The 17,142-nt window shown below is 41.1% G+C and overlaps 1 protein-coding gene across 7 annotated transcripts in view; it reads right to left on the bottom strand.

The window, feature by feature from the left end:
• Positions 1-15,666, bottom strand: part of kcnma1a (potassium large conductance calcium-activated channel, subfamily M, alpha member 1a) — a 149,413-nt gene extending 133,747 nt beyond the window's left edge. For 5 of the 7 annotated variants that reach the window (XM_082557322.1, XM_082557324.1, XM_082557323.1 and 2 more), the window contains exon 1: positions 14,464-15,665. In XM_082557322.1, the coding sequence (XP_082413448.1) occupies positions 14,464-14,754 (291 nt within the window). In that variant the 5' untranslated portion in view covers positions 14,755-15,665. Of the gene's footprint in view, positions 1-14,463 lie in introns of all 7 variants that reach the window. The other 2 variants (XM_082557328.1, XM_082557329.1) reach the window with 1 other exon arrangement.
• Between the last annotated feature and the right edge of the window lie 1,476 nt (positions 15,667-17,142).

Genomic DNA, 17,142 nt, shown 5'->3' with positions numbered 1-17,142 from the left:
GGTAGCGCCGCATGTTTGGTTTGGCAGATATTTATGCCGGATGCTCATCCTGATGCAACCCCACAGGGATTTGTGTCTCCACATAGGATCGGACTGCGGTTAGGTGTAAACCAAGAGAGGAATTCAACCATCTCACAAAACTGCCAAAATGTACAAAACAGCAAAATGGCTTTCAGAGAATCTATAAACATAACCGCTTCTTAAAATGATCAAAACAACAATGGATGATTCCACTCAGAAGTGTGTGTGTGAGTCTTATGTGAGTCTAATGTCTAATTTAAAGGTTTGCCTTGGACTGTTTTCCCCAATCCCACACCTGCCCCTTCCACAGATTTCAGACCATTAGTGTCTGCTCCTGCAAATGCACTAAGTCACTCCTCCTGGCACAAATAAAAGCTCTCAGCCCTGCCATGTTAGCCCTCAAATCTTTTGCTGAAAATCCACTGTTTACCTGGAATGCACATTTCAGTAATAACTGTATGTTATTTACAGATCAGAAACATTTTGCAGATTATAGATAATGAATAAAAGAACCAATAAACAATCGTTTACTGGTTTATTCAAGGAGCAAAAGATTCTAGTTAACTCGAAGCAATGCAGTGATGTTCCTTCTAGATGAAAAAACAAACAATAAACAGTTATAATGATGAAATATTAACATTTCTGTAGACAAAGTGTCAAGCGCCAGAATGGTATTTGGTATAATCAAAATTATCAGCTGAAATAAGCTTATCGAGCATTGTTATACAAAATACATTGACTGATCATCAACAAGACGTGTCAGTAGAGATATTTCCAACAGAGACTAAGATCAGCCAAAATAATTCAGAAATGCTGTTAGCACCATCTGTGCTTCGTGTATTCACCACAGAGCACCTATGAATTAAGGTGCACCTTAATAAAAAATGACATTTGAGAACCTTCCATCCATTTTTTAAACAACTCTAAAACTAACTGCATCATATCAACCTTAATATTTCTGCTTCTTGATTTCTGCAGGCTAGACACTGCGGTTGCACAACCGTTTGGAGATCCTTGACATTCACTGAGTGCATTTTTGTTCCCCAAAGAATGAACCGTGTCGATTCTGAACATTTGTGAGCTTCCTCCCAGTGGCACCCTCAGGCTAAAATGTCAGCTTTGCACATAATGCAATCTAATATGCATAATCTAATAAGCAGATTGCCATGAAATTTGCTGACGAAATGCTCCCAGGGGAATAACCCCTTTTCTTTAGCCCCACTTTCATGACTTTCATGAACTTTAAATTTTTTAGCTGGTAAGCGTCTAAGAATAGCATTATCCCTGCGGCTAACGACTTGCAGAAATTTGGACCTCTTCTCTTATCATTTTGCTCTTATACACCAAATTTTAGCTTTAAAAACATGTGAATGCTGTGATGTTTTAAGGCACAATAACAAACTAGTTGTGCAATGCATGAAGAACCGTACTTTAAATGTTAACCAGTTGCACACCAGTTGTTTAATTAACTAAACGTTTGAATACTGAGTACTGTGTGCATTACTGTGAGACACTGAGTACAACCCATGACTCGGTAGCTTGTAGAACCACCTTTAGCACAATCTTCTAAAACACTTCACATCAATTCATTAAAGTTTGCACACAATTGTTTATGCACAGCTCTGACCCGCCCACCACAGAATTTCATTGTAGTTCAGGTCTGGTCTTTGACTGGCCCATTGCGCTTTGATTCTTCTCTTGATGGCCTCACGTTTGACTCTGGAATACTTTGCTATGAAGAGGAGTTCATGGTCGATTGAATGACTGCAAAGTGCCCAGGTCCTGTGCCTGCAAACAAGCTCAAATCATCACCCCTCCCCCACCGTGTTCTTTAGAGAGAAGCGGCTGTAGCGTCTAGATGCAGCTGAGATGCAGCATTCCATGGTCTGACCTTGGGCTGAATTTCCTGGGACATCCACTCCTGAGAAGATTGCGTGCATTAACACACACCTAAATTCTTCAGACCGGCAAACTCACAACATCTACTTTTACAGAAACAGATGCTCACTTACGTATGATCAGTTATTCACGTGCACTGATATGCAGTGTGATGGAGAGGCCAACACTCCTATATTAACAACCTATTCACACCCCTTTTTAGTTTCTGTGGAACCAATTAAACCTGCTTTTGGGCCATGAGCTTTCCAACTTCATTCTTTAGTAAAGAGCAGTGAGCAACAGAGAGTTGCTCCATAGACAACCGAGAGCTCATAACAGGTTATCAGTCTAAATTAAGTTAAAATTTTCATTAGCAATTAGCTGTATGCAAAATTGTTGAAGAATTTTCTTTCCATGTGTTGAGTGTGAAAAGGGAAACTTGATCAAACTGAAAGATGAGAAAATTTACTTCTGCATCTTTTCTAGACATAAATTTTAAGGCTAAGTGATGATTTAACATCAGCTCATTCATCTTCCCCAGCTCTATTTTTATATTACAAAACAACAAGGTTCTTGATTATTTAAACAAAAGACACAAAAATGTCTAACAACTACTTTTTAAGTGCTCACCAGCACTGACACCGTCAGGAATGTATGAGCACGAGAAGCCTCGCTCATGCTCCCTTCCTGCGCTCTCCATGGTGCTGAAAGTCTCTACTTGTGTAAAATAACTGAGACCGGTAACGATCATGCTTAATAAGCCCTGTCAACACACAACAGAGATGGAGCACAATTGCAGTGTGTCACTGTGGCCAATGGATGTCATGTCTTAGATGAGCAACACTGATAGAATTACGTAGTCTGAATATTAAAACTAGTCCCCGCTGCTCCCGTGGACAACATCATAACTGAAATAGAAATTTCAGAACAGACCACAAACGGCCCCTAAAGATTCAGGATGTTCATTCTAAATGATGCTAATAACGAGAAAAATATTGTGGTAGCACTACTAATTTACAACTTTGGCAATGCCATAGCCAACTTGATAGTGCATGTACAACATGGCCTCTAATACTCTAAGAAAGTCCATGGTTCGAATCCCAGTGAAGCAGTTTTTGCATGTCATTATTCTATCTTGTGAAATAAATAGTTAAATAAAAATGAAAATCATAGATGTATTACTTATCATACCTACATATGATTAACGGGGAGGCCAGGAAATGGCTGGATCTGTCCCATGGTGGTGAATGTACAGCCTGCCTTTCAGAATCTGTTGTGAATGATCAACAGCACTTTCTGTACAAGGTATTTATCTAGTCATTTGCTTCTCCTCATCAACAAATAATATTTCAAGTTGCTGGTTTGCCCACTGAGAGCAACTTAGTACTCTGCATCTTCCCCAAGGACACTTCAAATTGTAGACAGAAGAATCGAACCGCCAGCCCCCGCCAGCAGCGAACAAGCGGAGTGTCAATAATTACAGCAGAGCCACATTTCTTTAACTGTAAGTACCATACTGTTTCCTAAAGAAAACTGGCCCTGCCAACACATAAAACACTTTGTACAGACTCATCCACAATGTCACACATATGCATAATGTATAATGTATACCCCCAAGCAGCTTTTCCAAGTCTGTGTAAAACGATGGGAGTAAAGAGTGAGGCATTACATCTGACGCTGACGCCCTAACCAGCAGCTTCAGAGGAGACACCTACTAGAGATATACAACTCTGTGTATGGGCGTCAGCGTTTAAGGCACCTTACAGCAGGAGATATAGTGTATGCATTTTGTGTCATTAAAGTTTAAACCGATCCATGTTTAAAATGGCTTTAATTGATAGAAAACACACTGCTTAATGCAGATTAAAAGCTAACAGATGACTAACAATCATCATATACAATGCTGCTTAATCTCAATAGCAGAGGCTGTCAGGGAGAAGTATGGCAACTCTGCATTATCATCCATCTTTAATGAGAGCAGCAGCGAAGCCATGCACTCTGCGCATCATCTGTACATCATGTCTACACATGCTGTCATATGGAGCTCAACACTACGGGGATCATCTTACAAAGCTCATGTCACTCTGAAATTGGTCTGCATCGCTTGGTTCATGTCTAGATACATTTCACAGCATTCAGAGCAACGCTGGGCAACAGACGGAACCTGAGTGAGACAAGACCTTCTGGGATTTCACTTCTGCAAGCATCAAGCAACACTGTAATTGACAGCTGGGCTATTCATTCTGCGCAGCCACTCTGGAAAATGTCAGAAGAAGTCAAGAGGTAAAATCATTGTGAAGCAGGCCTGCATACTTTGCCTGAACAAGGTTCAGCTACTAGGCTGCCCTTTGCTGTCATTCATGTTTGCATTCACCCTTCAATAATATTCCCTTTAATCCGCGTCTACGCTTCTGTTTACTAATAGAAACGGACTGGGTTGCTGCCATATGAGGGGCAAGCTAAGCAATGTAGCATGCTGGCTATGAAGGCAGAGAAACCTGATCCTGCTGTTAGCCTGCAAGGAGAAAAACAATTAGCATATTAGCCTGGCTACCTAGGAGGTTAATCGAGACTGGTTGCTGAGGGCAGCGGCTGTGGTGGTGGTGGTGGTGGAGACGAGTAATCCTAACACTTTACCAACCTTCTCAGAAAATGGAAGTTTTGCTTCTGTGCTCACCCACAGATTCGGCCTCACAGAGTCATTTCTGTTGCTAAGAGAGAGAGCAAGAGAGAGCGAGAGAGAAAGATTGGATCTCTAAAGCAGAATCACCGCCTGCTGGGATCTGTGAAGGTCACTGCCATGTCCTCTGCGCACTCCCTCTCTCTATCGCTCTCTGTGCATCACCGCTCACAGCTCAAAGCACCAATTATAACGTTAACCATGTTTTGATGTCCATGTGTCAGTGCACCACTGGCATTGTTGATATCCGAGGTGGGTGGTGGGCTAAGGGGAGTGGAACGAAGATGAGGGGGAGGCTAGGAAATGGCTGGCTCTGCCTGATAATCAGCACCAGAAAATGCGAGTCCCATGGCGGTGAATGTGCTGGTCTGTCTGGCTGCTGTGATTCCATGCAATGACATGCAAGGTTAGGCTGTTTCTAGTACTTTAATAGCTCTGTATGGCAAACATAGAACATCAGAGTATATTTCATAGTTTAAACAGTCAAAAACATTCTGAGACAGTTCCTTTTTTACCACTGCTAAGAAACATACAAACATGTAAGTGACTTTTTAAATTAAGCTATAAAAGAAAAACTAAATCCAATACATGCTGCACGAGGGATGATTATATGCCGCTATCCCTCTATGAACGTCCAAATATAAAAACCAGCTCAACCTTTCATGTGAAAAATTGTCAGGCATAAAAAAAGCTTTAAACGTTGACTTCTACGACTTGACTATAGGTCGTGCAGACCCAACCAATGCAAACTCTGACATTGAGCCGTTTGACTACAGCTGAAAAAGAGAAGTCGTTAAACACTAGAAACCATAAGCTGTAAACCAGCAGGACAGCCAGGTACTAGCTAGCTATCTCCCTCCTGCAGGCCTCCCATGCCAGCTTAGGTCTCAACCAGCAGAGATATATGCAAATGCGTTTCCACTGCCAGTTTGACTGGAGGAGGATAAGGTGGCTTAAGACAGTATCGCACACACTTTGAAAATGTTAGAAATATCATCCCAATGCTCTTCGCCCTTGTGGAGCCAGGTACGCATTGCCCCTCTAACCTTTCACCTTTGAATGCTTCCTGGGGCACGGATGTCCTTTTAATAGTTCAGAGACTGGCCAAAGAAGACATAACAGCCTGACAGCAGGGTAGCATAGTGGCGGCCCTGGGTGTAGGGGGGCGGGGGACCTCTGTCTATCCCATGATATACATAGTCCAGCCTGATATATGGCCACTTCTTGTCTGTGGATTAACATATATCCCTGTGGCAAACTACAGTTGTCCCTAGATGGCCATCATTTCAGGCCCAGGGAGGATCTTCACTAGATAATAACTCATGAGTCACATGTTCCACATTAGAGGAGTATGAGAAAAGAAGGTTAATCAGTGATACCGAACATAGCCAGTTTGTAAAAGCTTGTTAAATCTAGTGTGTGCTGCTCAAGTACAACATCTATTTCTCCATCTGCTCAGAATCTAAAAGCACATTAAAATTGTGAGACATTTTTACTAAACTCCACACAGCTTATGTCTTTTTCTTTTTGGCTGGATCTTAAAAATAGATTAATGGGTTTTAAGTGAGCTATGAAGGAAAATTTCTGCTTTCCTTCTTAACATAGCTGACTGGATATTTTTTTGAAGAGGTCATCCTTGCTCTGGAAAATATTGCCAATTTGAAGCATTTTTCTGACTTCTTATAGACTGAACAAAGAATTCAAATTAAATAAGTAGCCAGCTAATGATTATGAAAAGAAGGGCTGGGAATAGGCATGTGAGCTGGAGTGGAAACTGGTCACGCTCTGCCCTGGGACAGCTGTGAGGCATGCTCTCTCTCCCGCAAGTGTCAACAACACATGACAAGACGCGTGCAATTCAGCTACTTGCCACAAGAACATAGTCCACCTACACGCATGCCTTCAGTGCACTTGTGCATGTGTGCAGATATACAGCTCTTTAGGAAAGGGTTTGTTTTTTTCATGTATTTTTTCAATTAGTTCTGGATTTTCATAAGCTTTGGGTTGAAGGGGACCAAGTTGGGCCAAGTTAGGCCGGGGTTAGTGAGAGCGACAGCTGATGGCAGGGTGTGTGCACTATGCTGTTCTGGCAAAATGCAGCTGGTCTGTTGCCAAGAGCAAGGGATACACAGGCTCACAACAGTTCCTCTCTGCAGGCACCTCAACAATCTATTCTGCTTAAAGGCGCACCGAAGAGTGCACCAGCGCACCTCATTTCCTCTGCCGTGGAATATTTTTTTCCTTGTGATACGGGGAAATGTTGCCAAAGACACGGAAACACTGAGGTGGGGTTCGGACTCATCTTTCATCAATTCCTTAGAATGAAAGCTAAGCCTTAGTGCATAAAAATCAATAACAATCTTCAATTATGGAAAATGCATTGGGATGATTTAAAATCCACCAGGGTTGCCATATTTCATTAGAGAGGCTCATTGGATTGATTTCTCCTCGCAGTTTGAAAGCAGATTTAAACAATACAGATTTGCCGTTCCACCGTTAAACAACCAAGTGTTAGTTATTAAGACTCTGATCATGTTTTTACCACGAAAACTTAAACCACACACTGACACGGGTCAGAGAAGATGGAGCCTCAGGACCAAATACGTTCTCAACCTTAACTTTATTAGTGAAAATGCACAAGCACAGTCTGGCCAACACATCAAACTCCCATTGAGGAAAACAAACCTTTAATAGCCTTGTGATTGCCCTGTTGACACTTGTCTGTTGCAAACATCAGAAACAGCACATGCTTAATTCAAGGTTTCAACGATAAATGGGCTATTTTAAATTAAATGTAATTATTTTAATTTATTACTCCTGCTGAAGGTTAGGATTTTGATATCAAGGAATTTAAAAAAAGAAACTACAATAGGCTAAAATTTGAATCATTGTACAGTCCTGTACAAGAGTCTTGAGCCATTCATTACAATTTGCTAGGAAAGTGGTGCAGTTATTTATTGAAACATGTAAACATACATGGAAGTACAATGCGGTATATGAGGCATAAACTGTTTGGGCAATTCTTATGAGCTTGAAAATCAATATATGCTATGACCACCTTTTTACTACAATACAGTCTAAATCATGTGATTCAGGTGTGTTGACCCAAGGTGAGATCTAAAACCTGCAGGGACACCAGCCCTCGTGGACTGAGATTGCCCACCCCTGGTCTAAACTCTTAAAGAAATTACAAGAAAGCTTCCCTAAGTAGTTTTCAGGAATAGTTCTTCAGGCTTCTTCACAGCTCTTCTTTGGCTGTTGTTGGCTACCTTTTGCTCCTTTCTCTCTCAAAATGGTCCTACACTGCTTCTATAATGTTGAAGTCTGGACCCTGGGGAGGCCAATCCATGACTGATAGAAAAAACACACAGTGGAGCACTTTTATTGTGATTCTGAAAAATAAAGTCATTGCCAATCATTGTCATTGACAATACTTTTTTGTCCTCCACTTATCTAGTTTCCTCACTTTTTTCAAGGACACACTGCACACCATGCCAACATATGCCAAGTTTTGGGTAATAGCACATAGCATCTCTTTGGGAATCATCTTGTTGGTTTAAAAATATTTTATGCCTCGCAAACTGTTTTATCTTTGGCTTTTTTAAGGTTCAACTAAAGTGTTTGTGTTACAGTGTGCTAGTTACAAAATGCATGAAAAGATTTGCATTTGGTTTTTTACAAAGTCGTCTGTTATGTGTAGACAACACTGGTCCATCGGTGCGTTGTTTTATGTGTGAACGATTCAGAGGTCAGTATTAAGAGGCTTAACAAATGAAAAAATACATTCCTCTGAAGATGGCCAGGTACATCGAGTGGACTAAAGATGACTGAAAAAGCAGCCAATGTCCAAACTTTGAAAGCGCTTCAGAAAGTCTGAAGAACTGCTCCTTGAAAACAAAATATAAAAATATATATAAATTAGGGCTGAACCCAACACTTGCACAGTATTTAACTTCAACACGTAATTCATCAGTATTACAATTTCCTATAATTGGGACGACCTTTAAAATAGCAGCATTACATATGAAAGATTTTGCAAGAAAATTTGACAAAATTTAAAGAAATAGCAGGTGACTCAAGATTTTTGCACGGTAATGTAAAAATGAGCAACAAATGCCGTATCACATAAAGCAGAATTTATATTTATAGAGAAAAATGTAACACTGGTGACGGAGAGGGTCAAACAAATTTTATGTGTCAGACCGCAAATGTAAAACAGCTATATTTGCTGTGTAATTTAATGAGTAAACAATAGTGTATAATATTTGTCATCATTACTACAAAGACAAATATAGAGTGTAGACCCAGGACAAAAAAAAGCATGCAAATATATCAGATTTGGATACAGCAAAGCAAATACAGAGTCGAGTGTACATGCAGAGCGAGGAGCACTGCTCCATCGCTGTTCTCGTTGGGCTGTTTAGACAGAAACAATTGCACAGTCCTGATGGCTGTTGGCTCTAAAGTGAACATAAAACTCTGCATGTTGCACCTTAGGGGGATGAGGGGGAGGCTGAAGGTAGCTGCATCAGCTGTTGTACTGAGGTGAGGTGGGAGGTGTATTTTTTTAGCCTCATTTGGTGTATATGTCTCATCAAAACACAGAGATACAATGGGTGGTGTGGTGCTTGGACTGAAGTACGTGACAGTTCACTCTTTTGTTGCTCGTACAGCAGCTGTGTACTGTCAGTTCATACCGGTGTGTAGCTGATGTGAAACCGCATTGTAACAGAAGCCTGTTTCTACATCTCAAAGTCCATCGCCAGGTTTCTTCTGAACATCTGTGGAGTCTTGTGTAAATGAAGTAGCAGTTTAACAGTAAAGTTGACCTCATGGGAAAAGATTTTTAAAAATTTTAAATGTTCTGATTGTGTAAACAGACCAACAGTGACAGTATATGCTTTGTGTCTGCACTTGTATGGTTACGAGACTCCTGCAGAGGTCATGGAGACAATCTACAAAAAAGAGCTTTGAAGCATTTGGTATCTGGACTTTAAGGCAAACACAGTTATTTTCAAAGTGTGACCAGGTCGATTTAGAGCCTCACTGTGCACCCTTACACTTAAATCTATCCAAACAGCAAATAAAAACATAACCCGAGTGTTAAAATAATAGCAAACAAAGTGCAAAATGCATTAGTCACAGATGGGGTTTTAAACTGTACTCTGTAAAAGAATGGCGAATGACTTATACTGCCCCCATGTTCTGCCTCTTAAATGCAGACCTAGGTTGCTGGAGCTGGAAAGAGTACACTATGATCGTAAATAAAAAGAGACACATTTGGAACCTGCCCTCAGACTGAAGCAACAATTGTTCAAAGACAGGAAAATTTATGCCCATAACCACAAAATCAATCGATAAATATTTTGATTATTTCATAAACTTCATTCGAATAATTTTATTTGCTTCTCACCTGTAGAACAGACCTGATCGAGGATTTCTCAGAGTTTTCACTGAGCCACTTTCTACAGAGGACAATGGCGCCATTCATGCTTGAATAGAAAGTGGTGCCACAAATGCAAAGCCTCTATACGCCTCCTCCTCCTCACACATTCAAAATAACACAGGCGTCATATAAGAACTCCTGGAGGTGGCATGATGCAGAGTAGATAACTAGACCATTAGATAACCATACTGCATTGAAGCATCACACCACAAAAAACGGTCCAGGACTCTACATGAGGAAAATAAAGAGCAGGCTTATATATTAACAAGCCTGTCAGCGTGGCCTTAGTGTCCTCCACTTCAGTACCTCTGAGTGGGTATGCTTACATTTCCCCTCAGTCATACATATTCATTATAATTTTCTTGAGTGAGACTTTCCCTTCTTAGGAAACCCCTTATTTAGACTGTGTGAAGTCTTTACTGTAAAAAGGGAATTGAATAATCAAGCTCACCCAGGCAGCGAGAGAACGGCTGTTTACAGGATAACTTGAAGCAAATCAAATTAGAAATGTAGTAAATATGTGGTTTAAAAATGGCATTTGGGCAATCTGAAATGCCTGGCAGATAAATGATTCCATAAATATAGCCATTACAGCACAATGCCAGAAACATCAATAGCTTTTTTTTATTATTATTATCTTATGTTGGGCTTTTTTTTTTTCAGTCCACATAGGAGGAAGAACCAGACCTATAAAGTATTGTTCTGTAGTGTGGAATACAAGCGTATTGCCTTGTTTTAGAGAGGCAGAGGTAATGCTGTAAACATCGCTTGTTTACGGAGTTTTGATCATTTTTCCAACAACTCTTAGGTGCATCTATCAGCTTTGCCGTTTTAAGAACAGCACAGCGCAGGTTTGCAGACTTGAAATGGCCCCAATTCCAAAAATCCAAAATACTGCACTTGACGTTTTACTTCGCTACATCTTCTCATCTTTTTCCTACTTCCAGTACGATCCTTTGATCTTTCACTTCTATCTTATAAGCCTGACAGAGAAGAGTTAGGATACAGCTGTGTATCAACAGCAGAGCACACAAGGACACTACACAAGGTATGTAACACAACACCCCCTCTAAAACCCTTCGTCACCCTCAAACCCCCCGTTTCCATTTCCTCCTGTGTCTCTCTCAGAGTTTCCACCTCTGTTTCCTTGCCCGTGATTCCAGGTTCCCAGTACCGCCACAGAAAGCTGACCACCGCCACCACGCCAGCTATGCATCCTGTTTCTGACATATGCCAACTTAGCCTGCTGCACTAGTCAGCTGAACACAGATCCAGTTTCCCCTTCTTAATACCCCTAACAAGCCTTTTCCCTCAGCAGCCAAGTGTCAAGCCTATCAAAGTCACCTAACGGGATGACTCTGCCTTCCACACACAGCAACACAAAAACAAAGGGAAAGTACGAGCACTAACTAAGATACACGCTCTCATTTTTTGCTATTTCTCCTCATTTGCAAGATATAAGATGCAAACAGATACCGACTAACAGTCACAAGATGGATACCTAATTATATTTGCATGGTTTGTTTTCATCACTTTCTCAGCGGGATGGTGAGAAGTATGAGGGAAGACATATGGTTTGATGCCATTTCTTACACCAGGATCCATGAGCACAACTAAATGACAGAATCCTGACAGCTAATACTGGTGTAGAAAATGTATTTCTATTAACAGGATACAAACCACAGGCTTTCAAGGTGGCTGTAATTAAACCGTCTCAGCTAACTATAGAACATTCTACAATCTTCCTCTTATTTCTAAAATCCTTGAAAGAGTGGAAACAGTAAACAGATTATTTGCAGAGGAATGGTATATTTGAAGAGTTTTAGTCAAGATTTAAAGTACATGGTAGCATAGAAACAGCACTAGTGAAGGTTATAAATGATCTGATTGCCTTTGACAGTGAACTCATCTCTATGCTCGTGTTGTTAAACCTCAGTTTAGGATTCAATACAGCTGATCATATCATTTTAATACAGAGACTAGAATGCATTATAGGTATTAAAGGAACTACACTATAATGGTTTGAATCATATCTATCTGGTAGACTCCAATTTGTTTATGTAAAAAACAAAAAGTTAGTCATGGAGTTCCACAGGGTTCTGTACTGGGACCAATACTATTTAAATTATAAAACACTGCTTTATTTATTTCTCTATAAAGCCAGTTGTTTTAACACCTGTTAAACAACAGGTGTGTCTTAAAGACAAACATCTGGATGAGCTCCAATTGTCTTCTCAAGTCAGACATAACTGGTTATTATATTTGGAACTAAACATCTTAGAAACATGGTGTTTCACGTATCGTGGATGGCAGTAACCTCCAGTAACAGTGTGAGGAATCTGAGTCATTTTTGATCAGAATATGTTATTCAATGTTCACATTAAACAAATATTTAAAAATGCTTCCTTTCACCATCACAATAGCTCTAAAATTAGAAATATCCTGTCTTGAGGTGATGCTGAAAACCTATTTCATGCATTTGTTACTTCTAAGGTAAACTACTGTTATTCACTATTATCAGATTATTCTAAACGTTGCCTGAAAAGCCTTCAGTTAATCCAAAGCACTGTAGTTAGAGTACTGACAGCAACTACAAAGAGAGCATATTTTTTCCACATATTGACTTCTCTTCATTGGCTCCCTGTTAAATGCAGAATCAAATTTAAACTCCTTCTCTCCACATACAAAATTTTTAAGAATCAGAACCCATCATATTTTAAAGACCTCATAGCAGTATATTATCCTAATGGAGCACACCGCTCTCAGACTGCTGGCTTGCTTGTGATTCCTAAAGTAGAATGGGAGGTAGAGCCGTCAGCTTTCAGGTCCCTCTTCTGCGGAACCAGCTCCAAGTTTGGACTTGGGAGACAGACACCTTTTAAGATTAGGATTAAAACTTTCCTTTTTGATAAAGCACATATTTAAGGCTGGATTGGTTGTCTTTGAGACATCCTTTAGATATGCTGTAATAGGTTCCAACTCCTGTGAGACACTGAGCATTGATTTATTTACCACTGACGCATATCATTACATTTTTGTCCTCTCTCTCCCTTGGAGCAGATAGGAGTAAAACACACTTTTCTCTTCCTGAGCCTGGTTCCACAAGTGAGATCTTCCTGTTAAAAGGGAGTTCTTCCTTTCCACCCCCGTAAAGCCCTTGCTCATCAGACATTTGATTATTGGAATTTGCTTCCAAATAAATAGAAACCCAACAGTATTGTGATTGTGATTTGGCTCTATATTTAAAAAAATAAATAAATAAACATTAATTGAATTTAAGGGTGCAGCTCTTTATGTCCCATTTTATACCAGTCCTTATAAGAAAGAGATACAGGCAGGAAAGGGTCAAGTCCACCAAAAACACATGATAGCAGAGCAGTGGGAGTGAGAAGGGTCATTCATTTGAATATCAAGGACAAAGGATATCACTCTCACTCTCTGTTCTATCTGTCCATCAACACAAAAACATCCTCTTTCCCCCCAAATTCTATAAAACCGCTGAAGACAGATCGGCAGCATGACTGCACTTGCTTTCTTGTATTTGTTCTTTGGATTAATATTAACATATCTCCCATGGCAAGTAAGCATCGTAAAATAAAATACTGTAAGCCGTGTTTTGCACACTCTGCGAATTACTTTTAAAACACCCCTCTGTTCAGGGGACCACTTGGACTATACACAAGTGTGTGAGTCACGTATGAAGCTGCCTTTAATACAAATGTGAATCAGCTATGATTCATCTACCCCCAGCAAAGTAATGGGCAGTCACCCTTATTATACCGTTTCTATATTAGTCCTGCAGACAGGTTACCTTCATCATGCCACGAAAATATTTGATGTGCAGCACAAACACCTAGTGTAAACATTTAGGAGGATAAATGCAGGGGGGAAAGGATCCAAAATTGAAGAGGGCACGCTATCTCAATCTTAATGTCCATGAGAAGTCCCAGTGGACTTCATTAGGAGTGCAGGATCATATGCGTGGTTACATAAAACTAGTGCATGCCATGTGAAATCCACACTTTCACCTGAGAACTTAGCAGCTGACATGGCATGAGGATACTTTTGTGTTTTGCTAAAGCTAAATAAAATGAAGGAACTGCTCTCCTCTCATCCCACCCATAGCTGTCATGCAACATCACCCCCTTCATTCAGGAGTGGGAGGTAGTAAACAGCCAAAGGACAATAACAATCATGCTGAATTCATTCTAAAGGCGCTTCAATCGGCACAGCACTCCGGGGTGTGCAGAAGATGTACATAAAAAGGAAACCATCAGATTCAGCCAAGGGAAATGCAGGTTGCGTTATGAAAGCCATTATAGAACAAGAAGTCAGGTCAGTGCCATAGAAATACACAAGGATGTGTATAGCATGTGCATCAGTGATTATGTACGAGCAAATTCAGAAAGAAAGACTGTTGATGGGCCAGCAGACATACCTTGTTTTTAATGTTGCAGTGACAGCAAACAGTCCACAGATATTTGAGGGTCCTCCATAGCAGAATGATGAAGAGACCCCCAAAAAACGTCACCATGGAGGAGGCGAGGAATGCCCACCACATGCGCTGGCCATTATTGTCGCAGGGCACCTCGGACGAGTACGGGATGACAACGTCTGCCATCCTCGATATTAAGATCGAAGAGTCCGGATTTATGTTATTATTGATATTGCTTGTCCTCATAGAGCTGTCGCTTCCATGGGGAACCGTGCCATCTGCCTCAGCTAGCATTTAGGAGCCTTGGAGAGCCTGTGCCAGCGTCCCCAGCCCCACTCACCAGCCATATTGCTTGGGAAAAATAAAAACAAATCTCCCTCTTTGCTGTAGATTATGTTAACCCACCCGATAAAGTCTCTTTCTGTTTTTCACAAGCCTGTGAATTGTTTGTTCGTGACAGAAGGAGACACGGCACACGCGAACCTATCCAAAACAGCGGGTCGGTGGCCTTTGGCGAGAGGCATTTAAATCCGCAATAATGACGAATCTTAGGCGCTTCTCCTTCCGAGGGGGTTCTCTGGCTCTTTCACGCAATATGCCATGGCAGAGACGGCATCGTTTGCAGCCGTCGAGGCTGCCACTGATATTTCGGTTAATGTAAACACAGCGCCGGGGAAAATTGTTGCAGCCCAATCTCAGCGAGTCGACCTCTAGCCGTCTTCCATTCAGGTATCCTGTCGATTCACAGGCGGAGAATCGATTTCATTTTCTTGAAGCGTTAATCGAATGTGAGAGGACTGGAGAAGAAAAAAAAGGTTGGAAAAGCTGGGGAGAAAGTGCACATGAATCGAATTTAATTCTAGAGGTGTGTAGCTGTCACTGCAGAGAACAAGACTGTTTTCTTGCGGGCGTTTTCGTTGTCAATTCTGCGTAAAAGGGCTGGCGCTCGGGTGGTTATCGCTGTCTCCATTCGGTCCCCTGCAGCCCTGGCACGGAGCGGCCAGCTGAGAGCGCCTGTCAGATCCGCTCCAGAGGAGAGCGGGGAGATTTACAGGTAGGAGGGCGGAGCGAAGCGCTAATAATAAAGACGGGCAGAAATACCGTTTATTCCAAGTACCGACCGGAGTCCGCTGCTCGGACGTATAAAGAAGAAGTGGGCTACAGTTGCGCCTTTGCGTCTTTATTGCACGCCAGTGACGCACGTCGCAAAACAAGCAGGGATTTTAACAAAGGGACTGTGTTGATCAGCCACAAACTTCAGTATCCTGATTAACATAAAAAAAAAAAAACGATAACCACTCCCACCCCATCCCCACTGGGTTCTTATACAAGGCAGCATAAAACAGCCTGTATGGATATTATTGTAATGAGTGTTCATTAAGGATAGTGCTCCTTTTTCAATTACTGAGTCTGTGGATTTTCATCTATGCATGGTTCCCATTTAAAAAACTGAACTTGGGCCACAGGATAAATGCCCCTCCCAATTACTGTAATATGCTTAGGCTTTTAGCTCACATATTGGGTCAAAAACAGGTGTGGATTGGTGATGACGGCAAGCTATGACTAGCAGTAGTTTATGGCTGCCCTCAAGTAACCAGCCAGAGCAAAGGATATGTGGATACAGCTGGCTTAGGGCCCTGAATAACCACTGACCTCTCTAATGAGCAGCAGACAGGCAGGTGCACACAGCCACCTGTGTCACAAGGCTCCAGACTTCTTAGAGATCGTTTGCAATGAAGTCCCATCAAAATGTCTTTCATAATACTTAACTTTAGCTGACAGCTCAGCCAAAGGTTTCTTCTGGACTGCGATGATTGCAATGCCCGGATTAGCAAAGATCAAGGAAAGGAATATTAACAAGTGTTGCTCTAAGCCAGTCATTTTAGGGAATGAGTTTCACCATACAAATCCCCCATGAAGCCTGGTGGTATGAGACCTAATGTCAAGCACAGATTGTTTGAAAAGGTAAACATGCCGATGCATGTGAAGAAGACGTGTGGTAAACTGGAAATATCAGTGTTTCAAAAACAAAAGCACCTGTAAATGCTACAAATCTGTTAAACTGGTGTAAAACACTGAAGACAAAGCTGTCTGTAAATGACAGCACTGCAGAGTTATGACTGTCTGCAGAAGCGCCTTGCAGAACAACACTTTACCCACCTTTGGTTCACATATTTAATAAGAGTAAAAGAAAAAGAGTAGCAACCTCCAAGTTTTTTTGTTGTTGTTGTTTTTTCTTAATCTTGTGATTTCCTATTTCCTTCCTTTATTTACACCAAGTTTGGTGAGAATCAGACAGGACAAATGTTAAAGCACACCTTTATTCAAGCAAGATTTGATCAGCAAGTCCTCAGCCTGGGACATAACTGTTCAAGTACAGGCATTAATCCACAGCTCTGAAGTCGTCCTCCTGCTGGTAAAACAGTGAACTGTCCCATTAAAGGCAAATGATGCTGCCCCACATTAGGTCTGCCATCATGATGCACTGCCAGGAAGCAAAAATGTTGCTTGAACTCAGGGTAGACTGGTGAAATGATAATAACTTTTAATAAGATTTCAAATGCCTTCAGATGAAAATATGTATTAATGCTCATTTTATAATACCTGGTTGTCAAATCTCATGAAAAAAAAGAAAGCACCCATAGCACATGTCCCATAATAAATAGTGCTGAGGGTTATACT

Source organism: Aulonocara stuartgranti, assembly GCF_965226115.1.
Source record: "Aulonocara stuartgranti genome assembly, chromosome: 13".
Lineage (NCBI taxonomy): Eukaryota > Metazoa > Chordata > Actinopteri > Cichliformes > Cichlidae > Aulonocara > Aulonocara stuartgranti.
Note: the sequence above shows the minus strand (reverse complement) of the source record. Positions and strands in the feature narration are given on the sequence as shown.